We start from the raw sequence: 16000 nt of genomic DNA on the forward strand, positions 1-16000 counted from the left end.
ACTTATAATATTCTAAATGCCTATTTAGAATATTCTTAATGCCTACTGAAAAACTTATTCTATATTTTCCTTTTTGGTCAGCCCAATTAAAGATGGTTACAAGTTACAAGAATTTGTGTATAAGATTTGTATTATCACGTGTTCCTAGTTACCTTTCATAGTAGTTATTTAATTTAGTTATAATAAAATTTACTTTTTCCTTGAGGATACAATCATCTCCCTTCTTCTTTTTGGAGGAAATGTTAAATTATTTTTGCCGTTATTAACAACGACTTTAGACAATGTCAACTAATCTAAATTGGGAAAGATTGTTGGATATTTTGTGAATCTAAGAATTAGTTTGCTTAATGAATGAACTAACGTACATTTATGAGGACATGAATGCATGCATGTTAGTTCATGTATGCAGTATAATAGTTTAAGTTTATTATTATTGAGTAATTATTTTTTTAGATGTATTAAGCAATTACTTAAGACTACGTAATTCCTTATTTAGAAGTTGAGTATTGTTCTACTTTACATTAGAAAGGTTCTTCATTTAACTCGTTATTCTAGTGCTAATGGTGGGTAGTTCTCTTAGTATCTCTTGAGACATATGTAGCATTTGACATGAACCAATAGCTCAATGTGAAGTTAAGAAATAGATCTGGTAACCCTGATAACAATACTTGGAAAAACCCTTTAAATTTTATTTTGCAAAAGTAAGGAAAAAGGATGAATAAGACTAGATTAGAGTCCAATGTTTTTAGACGTAGACACCACCTAGACCTGCTACGAACATGTTTAAAACTAAACCTAATACAAATTATGAGAATATGAACTCTTTGTTTTAAAGTTGTTTTACTGAAAAACGATTACTTACAAGAGTAACTATTTAAATTTAATTGAACTCATTTAAGACTGGACTTGACATATAAAATATGGATTAAAATCAAGTTCACTATACAAGTGAGATGGTTTCACTATGAGACGCATTTGGTACACTAATTAAATAGTACATCTAATATACATATTATAAAAATATTAACTCTTTGTTTTCAAATCGTCTCACTGAAAGATGACTCTGACCAAAGTGGCTAATTAATTTAAGATTGTCAATCAATAAGATTTCACCAAGATGACTCTTAACACTTGACTCTGGTACACGAGTTAAATAGTCCGATCATATATACTTGAGCCTTTTGCAAAATGTTGACTAATAAAACAACTTATGCTAACATTATCTGCAGTTCTATATTAAAAACAACGGTCTAATTAGTAGTTCTATAAATAAACAATTAATCTCTTAAGAGACGTATCTCAAACCCAACCTATTAAAGATTAATACCTACTTACCGTATTCTTAATGCCTACTTACATTATCCTTAATGCTTACTTACCAAATCCTAAAGTCTACTTTTAATATTTTAAATGTCTATTTATGATATTTTATAAAATATATAATGAGTCGACTCAATTACAAATAGTCTCTCAAAGAGACCGTCTCTCACAAGAAATTGTGATAAATGAATCCATTGTTTATGTAGACTTAATTCAGCAAAACCAGGTTATAGATAAAAGTCAATCCAAAAAAGATAGTTTAGCTCAAACTTACTTCAAGGCGTTCTATATTCAAAACCGCAGGCATATGAACGGTTCTATATAATATTAATGGTTATTTAATTACAATGTTTCTAAGTGGCAACAATTACCTTTTTATACCCATTATTACCCAATGTTAAATGTTTAAGTAGACATTAAGCAATATCAAGTTATAGATGAAAGCAAATCCAAAAAACATAATTTAGCTCAAAACTTATTTCAAGAGACGTTGGGAGGACAGTGGAAACTCCCACAACATAAGCGTTCATTGAAAATAAGCTTAGTAATTGCTCCTGAGACCTGAATTGATACAGTCGAATTCTCAACAATCATGCTTTGATAGTTCTGCATTTTTTGGCACCAGCCCGAATTGAATGAAGGATACACCCTTCATGGTATCAAAAGACAACCATGGTTTGTTTGCTGGCATCCATAAATCGAACGAGTTTTTCACGCTTTGATCATTTTCTACTTCTATAAAAAGACAGGGAGCGCCAGATATGTACAGGCATTCCCTCTCTTCAATGTTTGCCACGTCTTACCAAAAATAGGTGAAAGCTTTATGATTAAACTCAAACATCATGGGATACAGCGGGGCTAGTCTTTGCAATCCCCGAGAAAGGAGCCATATGATTAACATAAGAAGAAACTAGCTACGGTTAGCAATTAGCAAATTATGGGACTGAATAACCTAATATCAGGCTTACTCAGCAATTACACATTACGCAGCCCTACCTGCTTCGTGTCAAGAGATACTTATCTAGTACTAACTAATGATTCCTAAGTTACATGAACTAAAAAGAGCTCAACCTATTTTACTTCATACTCTTATAGGCTCTTTCTGTGTGGTGCCACTTGAAATAATATTGAAAGCTTGACTTTAATAGGAAGAAAATTCGATCTAACTAATGTCACAAACTTGGAGATCACTGATTTTGATTGGGTTGAGTAAAAAACAACATACCAGGGCGTTGAAGAGGGCGGAAACTTGGAGGCCGCGGCGGTTGTTGCTGCATCATCAGCATGGGTTGCTGTAGTGACAATGGGGCTGATTGTTGTGCCATCGGCATCAGCTGCTGATTCATTTGCAACTGTGGTTGCCCCAAAGGCATCATTGGACCGACGACATGAGGTGGTGGTGGCAGTTGTGGTGGTGTCGGTGGAGGAGGAAGGATGCCGTAACCATATGAATTGACCGCTCTCGGTGTTTGTGCATACTGTTGGGTTGGTGCATTTGAAAGTAACTGATATTGAGCCTGAAGATTTGGACTTGTATTTTGCAAGTTTTGCTGATTTACCAACATTGATTGATGATATTGAACGGCTGGAGCGGCTGTGGCAACAACGGGTATTAAAACTGAAGAAGGCTGCTCAAGCTTTGACATTAAATTGGGCGCTGGACTGACGGACTGAGGGGGATAAGAATCTGAAACTGAGTTGGTTTTAGCAAGGCCGGCATTCTTAGCCGCTTCAGCTGCAAATGATGACAGGACATCCGTCATGATCATCTGAGAGGAGCTAGAGGCTGTAAGTTTGTCAGCAACCATAGCGGCAATGTCTGCAGCAGTCTTTGATTTTCCTGCATTGGAATTTGGTAATGCAACATAACTTTCATCATCAAGCTGCTGCCTCAATTTGTTAGACTCCTCTGCTTGAGCTTGTGCAACCTGAAACCCAAAGATATACAATCGTGAATCAACTGCCAGCTACAATGTACAATATTTTAACTTTCGAAAATGGCAGCTATTGATATATCTCATACAACAGAAGCTAGCATATATGATGGTATTCCTTGACAGCAGATTTTTCAAGAAAAAAATTGCATCTTCCCACTACATATCCTTGATAAATTTGTTATTACAAGACTCATACAAGAGGTGAGTAGAGCACACAACACAAAAAACAAACCTGATGAGATTCAATCCTAAAAATAATTGCTAATAGGAGAAGTAGCCGATCAAGCTTATGTTAATCAACCTCTGATTCTTAGATGTGGAATCATATGTGGGTTATTTTCCAACAATCGTAAAGATCAACAGCAGAACACTGGTTGCAGTTAAATACAAATTACTAGTGTAGGCCCTTTGGAAGGAAAAATGCAGACACGACTTTTTTCTTCACCATCTTATACGAGTAAAAAATGAAATTGCAGAAAATTTTAACAAGAAATAAACAGCCAATTACAAGTAAGTCTTATCTCTTTATCTCCAGATAAAAGATACACTAACAAAACAGAATTACAGCATAAACACTGTTAGAATTGAATCTGGCTTTAATAGCTCCTTTGTTTTTAAAAGGGGTGTCTCGAGTGAGTCCAATTCTTGAAACTTCAGCATTTATTTGCCAAAAGCTCCAAAAGCACAGCAAAAATAATTTTTAAAAAAAAGAATAAAATACAACATTTCACTTTCTTAACCATTCAGCATTGCCAATCTTAATTCTTCAGTGACAGCATCTACATTTCCAAGAAAAATTTAGCCAATACAACCAACTAGGGTAATCGGATTCCAATCCACATCAATACTGAAGCTTAATTCAGACTCCATGAAAGATTCTTGGAGGCAACTCATATACCTTTACAAATAAACCATCAAGGGACATGGATCTCCTAGCACAAAAGCTTAGATCTCACCAATATTCTTGTAATGGTTAGAGGCTCAGAGCCCACCAACGTTTTTTAGATCTGTACTGAGCATGAAATCATTACTTGTCATTTAAGTTAAAAGAGGAAAGTACCCAATGAGATAATCAGACCTCAAACAGTGTTGCACAATCTCTATCAGGAAAACCACAGAAAATTTATGTTTCTCTAAAAAGTTATGACAACCAGCAAACTCCAAAACAACCTTTATATGCAACAACATTCACACAACAGCGTACAGAGTATGATAGTAACACAAAACATAGAAATTCCCCTATGGTAGAGTTTTTAGTTGGACTAAAGCAAGCCTCATTCCTCCGGTTACAAGGAGACTGTCTGTGAGACCCAAAATAACATATGCGGGATGCTCAATCATAAGACACAGTCCAATTTCTGGACAAACAGAGACAACTGTTATCATCATACTATTTAGCATGTTCTCCCATCATGCTTCCAAGACACTAAAACATGTCTGCCACCTTCAGTACTTGTACAGCCACGCTAGAGTACGATTTAATGAAGCAAAAAAAAATATTTGATTCTAATAGAGACTGAACAGAGCAACAGAAGAAGTACCTGTATTTGCATACGAACATTCTCTAATTCTAATTCCTGGCAATGTGAGAAACACAATATTATGTCAGTTCAACACTTCAACTTAAAGAGAATGATAACTGGTTTCCTTACTTTCTAAATAAAACTCTATTGATAATTTAATAAGATTCAACATTTCTCCTAGATCTAACTTAGCCAAAAGATGACCTTATTACTCTGTAAAAAATAAGTTTCTCCATTGTATAAAAAACACTCGCTCACTCTATACCTGCTCTTGCAGTGCTTCTCTCAAATGAGCAACAAGCATTGCTCTATTTGCTTCAACTACTTTAAGTTTCTCAATGCACTCTTTCAAAGTGGTTTCTTCCTCCCCCAATTCTTTAGCCAATGTTTTCCGCTTTGGATCCTTTGCTGCAAAGTAAATCATCAAATTTAGTTTTACTTCAACAAGAAACGCATGAAATGCCAAGAACAAGATCAATTAACTGTTTCTGCAAACAAAATGGGTATTCCATTTATAATCAATTGATCAGCAGGTCCCAATCTCAGATAAGTTACACTGTACCTTGAGTGCAGGCTTTTTCAATATCTTGGTCCATCTTTCTCACACGATCAACAGAAGACTTGCATTTTCTCTTCGCTGATTCTTCAGTGTGATGTTCATTAAGTACTGAATCGAATGCTGACACAATTTTCTCAGCTGGGCCGCCAATAGATAATTTCTGTATTGACGTTTATTAGTGGGAAAACGAGAAAGACAACAGAACTAATCAGACAAAAGAGTAACCGTAAGGGTCTTCAATTGCCTCAGAAAGAACATTCCAATTCTGAATATTTAAGACTACGCATTATTTTCGAGAGATTGTCACGAAGAAGTAGAATAGCTTATGTGAAGTTGGGAACATAGTGCAAAAATACAGTTTGGATTACGGTCGCAAAATGGATTTCGTGGTAAAGGCGGAGGATTCTCGGTCAATGCGGCCTTTCGGTCAAGGTAAACTCAAAAACTTTTACAACACGGTCACAATTCAGTGACGTGGCCTTATTTTTGCACTATGGTTGGGAAACAACAAATACTTGAAACTCACCGTTTTTATGGATTGTGAATCCCTTCTTACGATCTTGACTGTTCGCAATCGCTTCTTGCTAAATTCAAGAGCAGGAGGCGCCTCATTTTTCAAGATTATATCATCCAGGTTTTTCGACTTGGATCCGAAAACTCTTCTATCTTTCCATATTTCAACCTGCAAAGCACAAATGACAACATATAAATAAATAATGAACATATGGAACATGGATATATTCAAATTGATGATTAACTATACACAGTAAATTGATTGCCCCAGAGTATAAACTATGAAATCCTGTATGGAAGGTAACTATAACTTTAAACTTGAAACTAAGGTGCAGTGGCAATTATCACATGTGTTTATAAGGAAATCAAAGGAAATGCCGAAGACACAAAAGGCATACCAATCTAGAGAAGACCTTCTTTCCTTGCTCATCATCCTTGTCCTTCACATCTTTGAGAGCCGCAGGAAGCACCTTCCAGAACTCAATAACAAACTCATTTCCTTTCCTTTTACTGTTCTGCAGTATATCATTGGCAAGATACAAAAGTTGGATCTTTCGGGCCATCTCAGAACTTTGGAACTGTTTATTCCATGTTGTTACAATCACTTCTGCTTTGCTCTGATGAAATATACACCAGTGTGACAAAGCTATGTAGGAGTTAAGGTAACCCACGTTCATAATGTCCAGCAAATGCAATAGAGAAAGCTATTGATCCAGCCAAAAAACTTTCATTGCCACTATGCGTATAAGGACAGCTTTCATTCAAATACGCTATAAGATAAAATTAATAGCATACTTCAACTTAACAATTACGCATGTAAACTACAAAAGTGCATTCCCATATAATTGTCCTCGTGAAAAAAAACTTGTAATACATGTTTCAGAAACTCAATTTAATCAAAGATTTCATTCACTTCAGCACTAGTTGCTTGGTTAACATAAAGCCATAGAAAGGAACCATGCACCCAAAAGACAAACAAAAATCTCAAGAACATAGCTCAAGAGGAAGGGTAAGAAGATATAGCAGGGTGTTTCAAGGTATCCAACTAAACAAATAAATACAACAAAAAAAAGATAAGAGAATGAAACAAAACTGCCAATTCCCAGTTAAAATTCACCATTTCTGAGTTCCATGAAGTGAAGATGCTTACAGTCTTATACTCGACAGGCAGCAGATACTAAAAACACAAGATGACTTAGGATTTCATGCAGTAACATAAAGAACACGAATCCAGCTATAACAAAGACACAATTGTAATCAATTTAGATGTACAATCTGCGTTCTTGAAACAATTAGATATATCGAGTCCCTATGGCTAATCCAGACAATACTCACATTAGATAGAAAAGTGAACCTTACAACATCAAAAAAGCAGTTGAGAAAGGGAGGAACACACACAGACAGACAAACACACAAATGCCTTTCGTACATGATAATCTTTATCGAACGCTAGATAGGAGAAGTATGAAAGACTGTTAAATGTAAACAACAACCCCAAGGGTAAATCATCCGGATTTGAGCATGATAATGAAAAAGCAATAACAGTCATGAGCCACCAGAATTGTGGAAGCTGTTTCCACATTTCTGAGGAAGTCAAATACATAGCTAGTTTAAAGTACTTTACACGGAACTTAAAAGTAAAAATTTGTAATTCCCAGCTTTTTCTTCAGTCTAACATTACCACTTCCCTTCTCTAGATGTAAATACAGCACAAAAACAATGCCAAATTATTAATTAACTATATGGGGATTGGCTACGTAAACCAATTTAAATCAATATGAGATATAGTTACTAATAAAGAGTATACTTTATTCAACCTTGGCTTACACAATAATCTACAACCAAAAGCATCAATTCAAATGAACATCCATAGATATACACTTATCTTGTCATATGCTTGTGCAAATCCCAACTCTTCAATTAACTTTATGGGTATTGGCTACATAAACCATATTAAATCAACCTGAGAAACAGTTACTAATAAAGAGTATACTTTATTCGACCTTAGCTTAAATACTAATCTACAACCAAAAACATCAATTTGAATGAACATCCATAGATGTACACTTATCTATTGTTATATGCTATTGCAAATCCCAGTTCTTCATGTCTAAATGTAAATAATTGGCAATCAAATTTACAATTAAAAATACAAGAAAAATGTTACTAAAAAAGAGCATAATCCCATGAAATTATAACTACTAAAAGAGCATTTCCGGTGCAATTTTGAGAGTACTGACCTTGAGCAAACATTAACAATTAGTAGTGGGTTTTTTGCAGCAGCCTTTAGCTTTTGAAGCAATGTTTTGCAAAAGGTACCATGACTGCCATCGTAAATTATAATTTTGCATTTATCTTACAATTCCGACAACCATCTTGATATAAACACATACATCAAACAATTTTGACAGTTAACCATAAATAATTAGTGGTTACTACTAAAATATATTTTTAGAACGATTTTGCTGAATACAGAGCAAAAAAAAGTTTTGGTCACTAGTAGGAACAGTCACGATAATGTGGTAATGAGGGTGATGCACTTATCGTACCACTAAATATCGACAAAACCATGAGATATTTATTGTACCAGACTACGATGCAGTTTTATACACCTTTACGATGTGGGCAGTATTAATTTGGTAGTTTTGAAAACCTCTAGGACACTACTGATATGATACGATAAGGCCTTATTTTTATACTATGGCTCAACAACGCCAGAATTATCAACAAAAAAAAAAGCCACAAAAAAACATTGCCAAGTTGATCATACAAAATTAAGACTAAATAGAATCAAAATATCAGAGTGCTAAATAAGGACACAATATATAGAACCATTAATAGAATATTATGATCAAACAACAAATATCTTCATACCAAACGAGTTAGTTTGTTTGCTATTTTATGTATTTCATTTCAGAAAGGAGGTGAAACAATTGATCTTGAACCTTGCATTCCTAACAAAAGCATGATAGTGTGAAAACAAACAACAAAGAAGCAACTAGCAAAACTGAAACTTCAAAAAAGACACAATTAAAGCAGATAATAGAAAAGGGAAAGGATACTTTCTATACATTGTTGGGTATTAGTGAGCTTGGAGAGCTTGTCAGCCAATACTTCCTCACTAAAAATACTATTCATCCCCAAAAAACGGAAAAAGATTTTGAAATCGAAAGCTAACGTACAAATTCTATAATTTATGAGCTAAAATACAGCCTATCTTCTTGAATTAATCTCATGAACCCGAAATCAACTAAAATCCTCGGAAAGAAACCAAGGCATTAAATCAAAACATCAAAAATCTCAAATTTCCTCAACTCGTTCACCAAAATCGAACAAATTAACGACACAATCAAATACTAGAAAACTTCCTGCAGGCTGCAGAACGAAAAAATCGATTCTAGTAACAAGAAAATTAGGCGAAATACAGAGTTGAAAATATGAAAGATACGACGCATAAATTTCCAAGAAAAATGCAAAAGAAATGAATTAATCTAGTAAAATTACAGATTTTCACGGCAGAAAGAGAATCAAAGAAAAAGATGGAGATGAAGATGGAGATTTAAAGGAGAGAGAGAGAGAGAGAGAGAGAGAGAGAGAGAGAAATGAGAAGGAAAAGAAAGTAGAAGACAAGTTGAAAATCTGGGGATTTATGAAAGGTTTCAGAGCTGCGAAACTGAGAAGAGTAGATTTATGTCAAGTATAGAGAAGAATGAAGAAACGACGAGGACCAAGAAAGCTGCGACAAGTACTAGTTGTAACACTAGTAGTGCGATAAAACGTTTTTGTATAAGGGTTTTTGCTAAAACATTAATTAGACAAGGAATTAACTAAATATTCTTATAATTTATATTAGTAGAGTTATATAATATATTTTATATATATATATATGAACCGCATTTCATAATCATATTACTTTATATAATATTTTGTATCAGTTTAAATATTGATTATTTTCTGCTTGATTTTCAATTTAGTTAAGTCAACCTTAAAATTCATTAAAAGATAAGGATAAAACATTAAAAGAAAATGTCTATTTACATTAAAACAAAAATATTGTTATATAGAAGTATGAATTGTATAATGGAGTATTATCTTTCTTTATGTCAAAAATTATGTCTTATATGTGAAGTATATTTAAAGAGTTAGAAATATATTTTTAAATCGCTTTAACTGATTTCAAAATTTATTTTGGCTTGAATGATATATTACTAGTTTATGTTATTATGGAGAAGTTTATTGACTATGAAGTAGTATATATCAATTGTGTGTTTGTGAGAGAATTAAAACTATTTATTGATATGCCGACCGTTAACTAAAAGTATATATTCTCATAATAGATATTAGATGGACTTTCTAATTCATATATAAAACGCGTTTTATAGTGACATTGTATCATATAACAATTTATAATATAATTATCATCAAGAATTTTCTAATAAGAAATTTTGAACATTTGAATAGCCAATGGAGAAAAGGGGGAAATTACACAGCAAGACAAACATCAAACATCGATCGTTCATGTTTTGATGTTCTAATCGCTGAAATTCAAGGATTTAAAGGCATTAGGTAAGGTGGTATATGGTAATGAGTAATGACAAATCTGGGACCAAAATCTATACCCACTTTAGCTCCTAACACGTTGTAAAGTCGGTCAGTCATACCTTAGGGGCTGAGGCATAAAAGAGCGTCTACACAACCGGACCGGGTCTAGTAAAAATCAAGGCGATCCAAGAGACTTTGTCCGGAAAAGAAGCTAAAGGAAGGTGAAGTACATTAATATCCGACATGATCGATAACATCAGTCTTTAAAGTACATTCATAACTGGACATTCAAAGACTACAGATTGAAATCTTACATTCTGCAGGGTACCATCAACAAATCAATCTCATAGTACCATGAACATTTTAACATACAATCCAAACCTACTAAAATTTCAACATATTGGTTCTGTGAAAAAGAACATCCAGCCTAAAGGACGACAATTCATTAAAATTCCTTAACTCGGAATAAAAACTCAGAGGAGACCCCAGACAACTATGCTACCATCATTCACCAACAAATCTTCAGCTGGACAAGTTTTTATCTAATGCTACTAGCTAGTGTGTTGACCAAGAAAGCTGCAAAGACATCATTGTGTCCTCGACATTTACATCCTAATTCATGAGCAACCATGGTGACGAACAGTCTCCTACTGCTTGGCATTCCTACGACGAGCTTCTAGCACAGTAGAAACTTCTTCTTCAGACAAAGGCAAGTAGTAGATCCGAGGCGTTGCTTTGGTTTTCTTGAATAGATCATCCAAGGTCACTATAGGAGCCTCAACTTTTTCATTCTGCAGAGGCGGAGGCGGAGGCGGAGGCGGTAAAATTGCTCGTTCCCTAGCCTGAGGTGGGTTTGATAAAGGAGGAGGAGGCGGTAAAGTAGGCTGTTGCTGCATCTGCTGTCTGAGACTTTTTTGGCGGGGTGAAGGCTGCGGCATCGTTTGAAGTTCAGGAAGTGTAGGCCCCGAACTCACAGGAGATACTAGAGGTGGAGGTGGAGGTGGCTCCAAACGTAATTTAACTTCCTCAGGATCAACAAACTCGGCAATAAGATGGCGACCGCCATTTGGAGGCCATTGCAAGTCGTAAACAGCGTTCCTTGTCTCCGTTGCCTCTTCAACAGACGAGTACTGCATCAAATCAGAATTACAGATGCAACCATTATGATTTTATATCATTGATAGTGGTGAAACAGTTGAGGTATGTCCAACAAAAGAACAAGGAACAGATCTTACAGTGACATAGCAATGAGTTTTAATGTGGTCCATCCAAAAACTGGTGACAGTTCCTGTTTTCCCCAACAGTTCCTGGACAGCTTTCAAGGTAAAAGGACGCAAAAAACGATCAATCCTGAGGGAATTAGTTGCAGGTTTTGAAGAGGGTGGAACTGCATATAATGGAACCAATATGTTAGTTAACAAGAATCAAGGATAGATGTGGATAATAACAAAACTACTCACAAAACCAACTTGACCAACCTTCACGCTCTTTTGAAGGTTCATTAGAACCACCAATAGAATTAGATCCAGAGAGGTTACGTTTCAAAACAGCAGGTTGCAGCACCTCTTTGATTGGAGCTTGGGAAGAGATATTTGAGACTTGAGTCTCCTTATCATTGCTTTCAGATTTCCATCTCCGCTGCCTTTTTGAGGGCTCATTATTCAAAACCACCTCTTTATCTATAAAGCAGGTTTGAAAGCACGTCAAAATATCAAATTGGAGACAAAACTGAAAACCCCTGTCAAACATTTCCATTTCTATTCGAAGCCCAAAAAGACTCATACATGCAGGAAAAGTATCTAAACTTATCTAATATGCACAGAATTAGCAAGTGCTACAAAATAGTAATCATGCACAACTTTAACTTGCAAAGTTCATGTTAAAAACATGGTTGCCACTGTTTTGTAAACTTTTACCAGATAATCAAAACAGATGAGCTTCCAAACATAAGTATCATATTTAAGTTATTCCATTCCTTATACGGCATGGAATAACTTAAAAGAGCAATGACATGGACCAGATGTGATTCAAGTCAACAATATCGTCCGTACAAAACTCAACTTGGCATCCACTCCATTAAAGACATACTCCCTCTATTCAATAAGAATGTCACATTTACTTAACACGATTCATAATTTACTTTTGATTTGCATTTAATTCTTAATCTATAAGTTCAAACATAGTCAAGTGGTAACTTCTCAATGCGGGGATTACATCCACTTTTTATAATTTTTCGTAATGTATAATAAGAGATAATAAAGATTAAATAAGTGTATTGAATAGCGTGCAAAATGTATATGGGACATTCTTATTGAATAGGAGGGAGTATTTCCCTAAAGATGTGCCTTCCAACTATTGTTGCACTCTAAAATGAGGATGCAATGTAAGGAAAGGACTTTACCTACAACTTCTCTACACTTTTCAGCTCCATTACTGCTCATCTCGGAAGCTTTTTATTAAGTATTTTCACTTACAGGACAGTACTGCTTTTGGACCTCTTAATTATACTGACATGGATAAAATAAGTAAAATTGATGGGGTAAAATAACAAACTTCTGAAGTAATTGTCATTAATAATTTACTTATTCCTCCATGGTCTGTATCAGCTACTTGTTGCAATGTGATTTTATAGAATGAAATGGAAAATATAACTAATTGACTACCATCACCCCCCCCCCCCCCCCAAAAAAAAAAACAAACAACCCCGAGGGCTAAAACCAAGCATAAGCAAGAGAAAAAGATAATTTTGAAAACAGTTTACACCATCCGAAACATCTTCCCCTAGCACTTGTTGCAATTTGATTTGATAGGCTGAAGAGCAGAAGGAAATGGAAAATACAACTAAATGATTACCACCCCCCCGCCCTCCCCACACACGCACAACGCCAGGGACTGAAACTAAGCATAAACAAGACACACAAATAATTTTGAAAAAGCTCAGACCCAGCATCAGTTATAACTTTACTACTCCAACCAACTTGATAGTTTATACTACACCAAACGTAAAGATAAGAACACAGCTCCATTTGTTAACTCCTAACAAACTTAACCATCAAAATCAACAAAACTTGATTACAGCAAATATCTAAATATCCCAGTGATCAAACTAACAGAAAAACATTTTAAAATAACACAAGGAATGTAGAAATATCCATCACAAATGTCTCACCTGAAAGCTTTCTCTTGTCAGCAGAAGCAGCAGAAACAATATCATTTTCTTGGCAGATACCCTTTTCATTGCCAGGTACATCAACATCCATGGTTGCAACAGATTTTCCTTCTTCAGTTGTGATGACCTCATTTTTCTCGGTCTTTTCCACAACTTCTTCAGAATTATAATTTGAATCAATATGCTTACTTTCCAAAGCATCTTCCTCCATGGAATCATCACCAGAACTTCGATCTAAATTTAACTTTTCAGAACCCAAATCGGCACTATAATTTTTCTGGCTCACATCCGCATGTGTAACATTGTTATCTGTCTCTTGAACAGAAACCTTGTTTTCATGTGGCTCCTCAACATCACTTGGATGCGATTTGCCACCGTCGAGGATAAAATCACTTGATGATGGTTGCACCATCTCAGGCTTAACATCAGATTCTAATTTAACATCATTATCAGCAATTATGTTATCCTTTAGGTCATTCTTTTCATTAAAAGACAAAGAATCAGTAGAAATAGAATTAGATTTTACGGGAAACCCTAAACTAGAGCTGACCTCAGATACCTGGTTGGTTGAATCAGAAGAATCCAGCTTCACATCCTCATGCAATTGCTTTACATCGTCAAATTGCTCCTGCACTCTTGAACCCTCATCGACCTTTTCCATGTTACCATCCTGTATCCCCTCAAAATCAAGTGCCTTTCCCGATGACAAATGCTCACTAGTTTCATTACCTAAACCCGCCGAAGGAACATCGTTCGCGGGAACACCCATGTCTATAGGTAGATCACTATCTAATCCTAAAACTTGTTTTTCCTGAACATTTCCAGCAACTGGCTGCTCAACACTATCAACCTGTGCTGACACCTTACCAATACCATCGACAACATCGCCCACATTTCCTTGAAATTTTTTTGTATTGTCTACAATTTGCTCAGTTGACACAGCTTCAGTTAAATTATCAGGTGCAGGGTCCACTAAACCATCTTCAGCCTCATTTTTCTCAGCTTCCATATCAGCACGAATAGCTTCATCCAAACGTCTTACAAGGTCTTCTTTCAAACCCCTCGTGATCAACTTCCGCCTCTTGAGTTCTTCCTTCAATTCCGTAACTTTCCATTGATCAATCGGCCGGTTATCTAAAACAGGGTATTCCGACAAACCTTTCATCTTCAAGCTTACCTTTCAAATTTACACCGATATCAAAAATCAGCTTAAGTACCCAAAATAAATCCAAAATATGCACCACAGAAACAACTACAACTGATAAAAAATGAAAAATTCACGCAAACCCTAAACACACAAGGAGTCAAAATAAAACCCATAAATCAAAATGCTAACAAACAAATGGCTATGTGAGCAACAAGAATACCAGCATAATTGAACAATTCAAAAAAAACTATAAAAGTTTCCACAACGAACACAACAAACAATAAAAACATCCAACCTAACTGAAAAACAAATTGAAAAATTCATGCAAACCCTAAATACACAACAAATCAAGATACAAACCCTAAATCAAAAACCTAGCAAAGCATATGGCAATCTAAGCAACGAGATTGCCATCACAAACGAAGAATTCTTATCCTTAGTGTTAAAATATGAGATACATTTGAATACAGCAAAATATCAAAAATGTGAATTTTTTTCAATCAAAGAAAACTGAATCACTTCAAGGCTTAAATATTTTACCTAATTTAGCACCAAAATTAAAACGAAACATAAAGGAAATGAAGTTTTGCAAACAATCAATATTCTTAATAAGAAAAGCATAAAATTCGGGGAAAATGGAAGAACATACCGGAAACAGGTGAAATGGAACGTCGATATGAGAATGAACAGAGATAAGATGGTGGTGACGGCGGCGTCGACTTCGTGAATTCGGTTATCGCGACGGTGACGGCGGAGGTGGCAGAGAAAACGGAGGAGATGAGGAAAGTGATAAAGGAGAAGAGAGAGAAAGAAATGGGTTTCGAGGCGAGGTAAAGGCTATCAAGATCGAGAAGATCGTGACCGTAAGTTCATAGAAGAGTTTTTCTTTTGTCCGTGTCGGGAAAATAAAATCAGAAAATGAACCAAATAACTCGAGGACGAGGAGGTAAATTAGGGTTTTCCTTTATCACGTTGAAGAGACTTGGAAAGACGGGGCAAAGATGGCAATTAGCTAATGGCACCTCCGTAATTTTTGTTGCAAATTTTGCAATGCATTTCCTCTTATTCACTTTAAAGGTTCTATTTAATTTTTTAATGCTATTATGCTTTGTTTTAAATTTACGAGTTCAAATATAATTAAAATGAAATCTTGTTTGATTCGCTTTATTGTAAATTTTACTATATAAACTTTTTATAAAATTTTACTCACAATTCACTAGTGCAAAAAAGTTCATTTGCTGCTGTTTTTTAGCCATCATACTGCGGTTTTGAACCCAAGCAATTGTGATG

At 35.1% G+C, this 16000-nt stretch overlaps 2 protein-coding genes across 3 annotated transcripts; both read right to left on the bottom strand.

The window, feature by feature from the left end:
- Positions 1-410: 410 nt before the first annotated feature.
- Positions 411-9604, bottom strand: LOC130820134 (uncharacterized). Its single transcript, XM_057685389.1, has 7 exons — positions 8915-9604; positions 6251-6498; positions 5866-6021; positions 5343-5499; positions 5046-5188; positions 4799-4834; positions 411-3248 (listed from the first exon to the last, which is right to left on the bottom strand). Exons 1-7 carry the CDS (start codon positions 8988-8990, stop codon positions 2508-2510), a joined length of 1557 nt encoding a protein of 518 aa, XP_057541372.1. The 5' UTR covers positions 8991-9604; the 3' UTR covers positions 411-2507.
- Positions 9605-10461: 857 nt separating this feature from the next.
- LOC130820135 (formin-like protein 20) lies at positions 10462-15718 on the bottom strand. Of its 2 annotated transcripts, none has more exons than XM_057685390.1 (5): positions 15360-15718; positions 13564-14740; positions 11873-12073; positions 11630-11781; positions 10462-11524 (listed from the first exon to the last, which is right to left on the bottom strand). In XM_057685390.1, the coding sequence occupies exons 2-5, from the start codon at positions 14726-14728 to the stop codon at positions 11042-11044; spliced, it is 2001 nt and encodes a 666-aa protein (XP_057541373.1). In that variant the 5' UTR covers positions 14729-14740; positions 15360-15718; the 3' UTR covers positions 10462-11041. The 2 variants fall into 2 exon arrangements, with proteins under 2 accessions (XP_057541373.1, XP_057541375.1); XM_057685392.1 differs by having other exon boundaries at positions 10464-11524; positions 13564-14735; positions 15360-15638.
- Between the last annotated feature and the right edge of the window lie 282 nt (positions 15719-16000).

This window comes from Amaranthus tricolor, chromosome 8, assembly GCF_026212465.1.
Source record: "Amaranthus tricolor cultivar Red isolate AtriRed21 chromosome 8, ASM2621246v1, whole genome shotgun sequence".
Taxonomy (NCBI): Eukaryota; Viridiplantae; Streptophyta; class Magnoliopsida; order Caryophyllales; family Amaranthaceae; genus Amaranthus; species Amaranthus tricolor.